This window comes from Synchytrium microbalum (genome assembly GCF_006535985.1).
Source record: "Synchytrium microbalum strain JEL517 chromosome Unknown SmJEL517_scf0007, whole genome shotgun sequence".
NCBI lineage: Eukaryota > Fungi > Chytridiomycota > Chytridiomycetes > Synchytriales > Synchytriaceae > Synchytrium > Synchytrium microbalum.
In genome coordinates this window covers 154,376-162,549 of record NW_022158356.1, presented here as the reverse complement: position 1 = coordinate 162,549, position 8,174 = coordinate 154,376, and the positions used below count along the sequence as shown (strand labels likewise).

The following is an 8,174-nucleotide window of genomic DNA, read 5'->3' as shown; positions in this document are numbered from 1 at the left end:
TGTACTCGCCAGCACCAGATGAGATTACTAAGACCTTCCATTTCCATTTCCATAGTTGCGAGACGACACTCATCATATCCAGCGACGTGAGGCTGCCATAGATATTCTGACTATAATTCATGCAGTGACATTTACGAGGTGACTCGAGTACCAATACCAGGAATTTGACGAATTTGGTATAAGTCCAGCGTATGAATCTGTTTGGTAGTTGCTCGTGGGCTTTTCACAAGCCAAACGATTCACGGATTTACTGACGACACTCATAGAGTATAACGACTTTACGTTCAATTTAGATATAATCATGAGAAAAAGTTCTTGTGGTAGTCGGCCTGGTTGAGATTCTATCGCTTCGTTCGATGTGGTGGAATGTGATGTTGCTGTCGAAGCCTTGGACATCAGCAGAAGACGGTCCATGTCGCTCTGCCATTATTGTACTAAGCTTTTCTTCAGAAATTATACGAGCATTCCTATTAGAATTAGAACTATTGTATCGTCAATGCATTTGTTCAAACAATTTCCAATTCGATCTTCAATGAATAGGAGTATACTGTCATTCAAACCAACTAGTACCTCCAACCAGCTCAAACATTATTCTATGCGATCCAACACGTAATCCGTTCCTCGTCTCCGACAGTCCCATCCCAACTGCCTCTCACTCTCCGAAGTCACGACCTACACAAAACCACACACGCCGCATCCCAACAATGTTCGCCCTCGGAGCCAGAGCCCTCATACGCCCCCATACACTCATCCTCCCTCGCTCCACCTCCAGAATAATCGCACGCTCCCAGCACACTCTCCACCACAATGAGGGATCCATCATCTGGAGTCTCATCAAGATAACGGTAAACCATTCTCCACCAAGAGCAGCATAGAAAATTCTAAATCCACTTTCCATAATAGGCCGTAGCATTCGCAGGTGTCGCTGCTGGCTCCAAGGTCGGAAATCACGGCGCATGGTTCCTCTCCAAGGACGTTCTTGGCGTTTTTGACTATACAGAGGACGAGGATGGTGGAGATGAGGGTGCTGAGAAGGCGGATGGTGGAAATGCGCCAGAGGCAGGTGCTGAAGACCAGGGTTTGAGACTTGGTGATATATTTGGGGATTATCGGTTGCATGTTACGCTGCATCTTGTTAATCCTGATGGTAACGTCACTATGAAATTCAATTTTCTTTACTATCTTCCAACACAATTTCTCGTTGTAGAATCATACGTCGTAAACGCACGCCAGAAAGCACAATCGCAAATGACAGACCTAAACAATTTCAGGTTTAAGAACGGAATTTCTTCTTTATTGTAGAATGTTCGTTAGCTTATTTAACACGTACTCTTGCTCAGGACACAACACTCGCACCAGTTATCGAAACTGGCACTCAAGGAACTGGAAGCCGCGGAAGCGTACTTGACAAACCATATCAACTTGCTCAATCTGAGAGCTCAGGAGATTGATGGCAAGCAAATAATAGCGGTTGACAAGCAAGTGGCACCGATGCCGGGGATATTGCAATGGTGGTGGGGCTCGTTATGGAGCGGTTTACAAACAGTGTGGTCTTGGCCATTCCAGCACAACTCGCCTGCGCGAACGTAAACTCTGGTACCCTTTGGAATCTCTAAGTTATATGTAATATTTTGTGTGTCTGTGGCAGAAACTACTATACAAATGAATATAAAATACTTCCTTTGGTCAAATACACTTCTTGTGTTGCACCATGCCCGTTCTATGATCCCTCCGTCAACAAGAACTCCATTGCCTGATCCTGATCTAGGTTCTTCAACACTAATGCTTCTTGTATCTTTGATCGAGGAAACCCCATTTCGGCCATGGCTGAAAAGGCAATCAAGAACTTTTTACACTTTTCTGGTTCGGAATCATATAGTGAGAGTGCCACTTCGATATTTTCAGATTTGAAGCCTTTGGAGACATAGTCTGCGTGTGCTACGAGAAAGTCTAGTACCTGTTGGAAAGGATGAGGGGTTGTCAGGAATCAGCAAAAACAGGGAACGTGAAATTGCTTCATAAGGCCGTCTCACCCTCTTCTCATCAGATCCATGAACACGGAAGGCACGTTCAATAGCACTAGGTGCAAATCCCATATTGACCATCTTTACATACAAGTCCTAGTGCGAGGAAATTGGGTGAGATCAGATTCCCCAAAATGGATTTACGACAACCTTTTATACCTGCATACTAGTCGACAATCCAGGCGGTACATTCACAGTAGATATCCCACCAGATGGACTATCCGAACGTCTCGGCGGCACAGGCGCCGTAACACTTCCCATACTAGTACTCTTTACAGGTATTGGTGGCTGCGAGGACGGATATTGTTGCAGCGAATTTGGTTTTGGTGGTTTGGGAGGTGGTCCAGTAGGATGCTGTAGCGATGATGTTACATTGCTACTTATATTACTAGTATTGTTCATACTGAATTGAGATGCAGCTTGGAAGGGAGTCGGGATACCACCACCACTGTTTGCAATCCTGTTTGCGAATTTGGGCGGTGAAGGCGGATCGCTATTGTTGCTTGTTGTCGGAGATGCGGATTGTGGGTTCGAGTGCTGTATGAGTACTGCTGGTGGTCGTTGGTTACTGTGCTGGGGCAGGTTAGGCATTGGTCTAGCTGGTACACGAGCACCACCAAACACGGCATTCAGATCTGACAATTCTTCATCTGGCTTCTTTGCGACGTCCCATGGATCAGGAGGGGCAAGACCATGTTCGAATTCCTGAAAGTTGAATGGTTTTCTACTGGTATTATTGTTTGTGTCTGTACTAGCATCACTATTCCCATCATCTGATCCAATAGGAGGACTCATATTCCTGATAATCCTATTAGCAGCACTACTATCACCGACACTATCTATACTAGTGCTTCGTCCCATTCCAGCGAGTCCCAGTCCAATCTTTGTACTTGGCGAAGTACCAGGCAAGACCGTAGGTTGTAGTATCTCTCCTTCCAGATTCAGACCAGGAGCACGTCGTTGAGCTTCTCTTGTCTGTCGTTCCTTTCGTTGCAGTTCGGCTTGTTGTTGTCGTGATGTTTCTTGTTGACGGAGGGCTTGCAAATGCTGCGATTCCTCAATGAGCGAGTTCTCCAGAGAAAAATCATAGTTGAGATGGTCTGTGATATTGTCTGGTACTGGATGATAGTTGAATGGCAGTGATATCTATGGTCAAGATTTAATGTCAGTTTGAATGTATTCTTGCTCGTATTTGCGGACGATTTCTTACTAGATTAGGTTTCTGACATGATTTCGACACTATTAAAGGTACGTCTGCCAGTGGTGGATATGGATATGAATACGTCGACATCCTCTCTTTAGTATGCTTTTGATGTTTTGTGGTGAACGCATTTGAAGCTTAAACTGACGACGAGGACGATCCATTACGTGTCTGAACTCGAACGATTGACTTTTAAATTCAATCTTATGTCGATCTATCGTGACTTTCTTTAAGGCATTACTCTCAACACAACAAAGTCAAAGCTGACAAACTTCCAACACACCAACGACCATTCGTCAAAACCCAACAAGACCGAACCGTATCAAGCCAAACCTGTTGTGAATGCTCAAATTCTTTGGCTTGAAACGTCGCAAAACGGTTTCTCATCCGATTGCTCCTGTGCTGCCCCAAAAGTAATTGCACAATGTTTGGTGAAGTGTCAACCCCAACTTCCCGCTAACCGTTTCTCATTACTAAGGCAACCTGAATTCACAGTCCCTCCAAGATACTCCTACTCGGCTTCTCGATCTGTGAATCCCGTTCCTCTCTCGGCTACAAGCTCCTCCTCATCAACTGCAACATTGTTCACCTCATCCACGATCATGGAGGAATCATCACACCGTCCAATGCTGCCGTATACGAGAAATATCATTGAGGGATCTTCGGAAAACATAAGGATCGCTATTAATACTTATGTGCCACTACGTGATACCAAACATGCTGAACCAGCTGCAAAGGTCACCCTTCTTATGGCACATCCTACAGGTGTGTGATCGCTTGGATTATTTGACTTTGAGATCGGCAACTGTGTTATATGCTTGGTGGTGGTGTCTGGAGGACGTGAGGAGCGCTGCTTGGAAGAAGCGGTGGGCAGAATGTGCCATTTGTTTTTCGCCTCACAAAATTGGCCGACTCATCCGTCTTTCCTCTCCTGTAACTTATAAATTATCGCACCAATATCTAGGCTACAACAAGGAAGTCTGGGAACCAGTCATTCGACGTCTCTTTGATGGTCCTCAAGCCTACCGAATCGAAAAAGTAGTCACCTTCGACGCTCGTAACCACGGAGATTCAGCACTCTTAAACCCAGACTACAATCCGCACACTCAGGATTGGTGGGATTCTGGACGCGATGCCGTTAAAGTCGTGGAATGGATTAGCAACGAGTGGGGGAAGCAAGATGCTAAAGCTCCTTTGCGAAGAAAGAGCGGAAGGAAGAGGCTGTTGGTTGGCGTTGGCCATTCGTTTGGTGAGTTACAGGACGGTTAATGTTGTTCTAGATTTGTGCTCTCGCAAGCTGAAGAAAAAGGTGGCCTTATCATATTGGATACCTCACAGGTGGCTGTTGTCTCATCATGGCTGGTATATTACGACACTGGGCTTTCGCAGAGATACTAGCTATCGAGCCAATCATATACCCGCCATCCACTTTAAACCCAGCTCAACTACCTAACGTAGCAGGTGCCATTAAACGAAAAGCTACATTTGCTTCTCAGTAAGCTCGAAGCTTGTCTTGTATATCCGTTTTTTTGCTCTTCTAACAAACCATTTGTAATAGACAAGCAGCATTCGACAACTTTAGCTCCAAACCCTTCTACAAGACCTGGGACACTGAAGCCATATGGTCGTACGTCGAAGGTGGATTCACTCCCATCGCAACCACAACCGGATCAACCACCAAGACGGAAATCACATTGAAGTGTCGACCTGAGCAAGAAGCTGCTTCGTTTAGAGGTACGGCTCCACCAACGGCGTTTATGAGGTTGCCGGAACTGCAGGTACCACTACGTGTTATTACGGGCAAAAAGTCGGATATTGGAGCGATGGAGTTTGTCTTTGATGGAAAGAAGATGTAAGTTATTTGTGGAGAACGGTTTTTTAGCCTTCTTGCAATTTGCTGACATTGAAATTTTTAGGTTGAAGGATGATCACATCGCTGCAAGAGCTCCCCGTTTCATTAAAAAGATTGTTGCTGATGCTGGGCATATGTGAGTGTCCCATGAAGCGAAGCTACGCCATCGATTTTTTGCTGACCTCATTTCTTCTCACAGGGTGCCTCAAGAACTTCCAGAATGGACAGCCAAACAAGTCGAAGACGTCATCGCTGAAGTCGAAGGTGTCCTGAATCCTACTCTCCCTCTCGCCATGGCTGACGCTCTAGATGTATCCAGATTGTAAAAAAACGTACTACTCTGGCATCAAGTTATATGGATACCCCACTGTGACCTGCCTGCCTGTCTTTTAGAAAATCTTTTAAAAGAATTAAAAAAAGCATAACTTGTTTGAAAAATTATTGTGAAGAAATATAAAATTGGTTTAAGTCATCTTGTAGTATAATTCGCAAGCAGACCTAAGTTTATGACTGGTCCATGAAGAAGCCGTTTCACGCGTTGCTTTGAAGTCAGACCAGCTAAGCATATGAATGTTGACAGATTTAGACCGACTTTGTCTGAGCGACCGCTAGCAAAGTAATCGGATATTCGAAAGTGTGAAAACTGTTTCCCCAACTTGTCAGTATACCCACAGCCGGCATCGAAGAAGGAACGGGTTCGAGTTTGAGCGGCTGTATAGGCTCTCATATCTCGTCGTACCGATATTGAAGCCAGATATCGTGTATCTGTCTGAAAAGTAGTGAGATTTCAGTGCAAAAATACTAACAACCAGCCACTGAGTAGGCAAGTGGAATTCGTTTCACTACGTTGTTGCTTCCATCTCTCGTTTTCGGTCTGGGAATTCGTCTCCTATGTCACCAACAACCTCATTCTCAACATTGATGATGGAAACATCATCGCTTCGTCCAACACTTCCATACACGAGAGATATTATTGAAGGATCTTCTTTCGGAACACGAATCGCTGTTAACAGTTATGTGCCACGACGAGATACCACTCGTGATGAACGAGCTGCAACTGACGATTCTAATCGCCCATCTAAGATGTGTGCTGAGCATTACATACTTGAACGTTGACGTCACTAGTTGCACTGTATGCTTAGCGGTACTGTGTAGATGTCCTGAGACAAGATGCTTGGATAAAGCGTCTCACGAGATAATACAGAACTTCTTTTGTGCAATGTTATATAACAACGATTGCCCGCTGGTATTCTCTAACTCACAGATTCTTACACTAGGCGACAACAAAGAAATGTGGGAACCAATAATGCGGCGTCTCTTCTCCGGACCTCAATCACACAAGTCGTGGCATTTGACGAACACAGTCACGGAGACTCGTCACTCTTAAACCCGCAAGACAATCCACATACCAAGGACTGGTGGGACTCTGGACGTGATGCTGTTAAAGTCATCGAATGGATTCACAGTGAGTGGGAGAAACAAGATGCTAAACTCTGGGGAAGAGTAGGAGGAAGAGGCGCTTTGGTGCTCGTGCAGCAATATGATAGTCCTTTAACCTGTAAGAAAAAGGTATTCGCCTAAGTAGCTTAACGTTGCTGTGCCCATTGCTGATGTATCCACGCTGTGAGAACTACATCCATTTGTAAGCATGACATTCTGCGACTTGTTTTGGATACACATTCAAAGCACCCATTCAAAGAATCATTAATATAACAAATTTTGAAACTGTTTGTATCATTGTGTCGTTTATGCAATTCATTAAGAAGAAACCCACTCAAGCACACTCTCGTTTACAAAGTTCGTACTATTTCTTCACGTCGCTTTTTTACTCCCATACCAACTCGACATCACCTTCGAGTTTCACGCTGGAATCCAGCATGTCATGCTGGATCTGCATAATCTCTTCTCTAAAAATATTCTTCAAGAATGTCCTAGTCGAAGAACTCAAGGCATTTTTGGTGATTTCTACACTTTGATCCATTGACTCTGAATCAAATAGCTTCTCGATGAGAGAACGTGGTTTTGGATATATTCGTATCTCTGTTTCGTAGGGTATACCGAGAGCACTTATAAACTGCCTGCTTGGATGTCCTAGTTTGAGAGCTATTTGGATGGCTCTTTCAATACCACCTATGGATGAGTGTCGCAAGAGTGAGTTTCGAACAATTGTTTCATTGGCACAGCGTTGTTTTTTGCCTCCATCATTTTCAGCTATGCCGACTAAACTTACCAAGTTCATCAACTAACCCGACCCTCATAGCATCCAGACCAGTCCATACACGTCCAGCGGCAACATTCTCAACAGCATCCAAAGACATCTTTCGACCAGTAGATACTCTACTAGTGAAAGTATCATATATGTCATCGACATGCTTGACGAATCGTTCTAGTGATAGTCCCTTCAGATCTTCAAAGAGGGAGTTATATTTAGAGGCTTCTGAGAAGGCGATTTGCTCGGTACTTATGCCGAGACGCTTCATCAGTTCAGGTAGGACTACAGGTCTGCCGGAGGCGACACCAATAGAACCTGTTATCGTGCCGGGGCTTGCAATAATTTTAGAACATGGTGCTGCGATATAGTAGCCTAAACATTTGGTGAAGGAGGAGTGAGTTTCAAGTAGTTGCAAAAAAACAACTCGAACTCTTATTCGGTTAATAGCACACTGACCACCCGAAGCAGCTACATTTCCAAATGATGCAACGATTGGCTTCTTATAATGACGTTGTGCCTTGTCTATTGCTTGCCACATGGTTTCTATAAGAATATGGAACGTTTAGCAAACCATATTACCCACGGACCACCCAAAGCAGCTACAATTCTAAGGATACATCACGACTCGTGGCATACCTGCCGCTATAGCATCACCCCCATTTGAGTCAATGCGTAAGACGATACTGGAAACCTCAGGATCTCTCGCGGCATCCGTAATAGCCTGTGAAAAGAAGTATCAGTTCCAAACTGAGAACCACAGGCGGACACCAAAAAAACCTACCTTCACAATAGTATTGCTTCCAAATTGACTATCCCCTCTCCTGATGATCCCAACGACATACACCAGTCCAACGATGGGCTTGATGGGAGCTGGTGGCAGCAAGA

At 44.6% G+C, this 8,174-nt stretch overlaps 1 protein-coding gene across 1 annotated transcript; it reads right to left on the bottom strand.

Annotated features, from left to right (window-relative positions):
• Positions 1 to 1,720: 1,720 nt before the first annotated feature.
• Positions 1,721 to 3,315, bottom strand: SmJEL517_g01895 (uncharacterized protein; the record flags this gene model as incomplete). Its single annotated transcript, XM_031167823.1, has 4 exons — positions 1,721 to 1,957; positions 2,034 to 2,120; positions 2,184 to 3,170; positions 3,235 to 3,315. The coding sequence occupies 4 exons, from the start codon at positions 3,313 to 3,315 to the stop codon at positions 1,721 to 1,723; spliced, it is 1,392 nt and encodes a 463-aa protein (XP_031026222.1).
• Between the last annotated feature and the right edge of the window lie 4,859 nt (positions 3,316 to 8,174).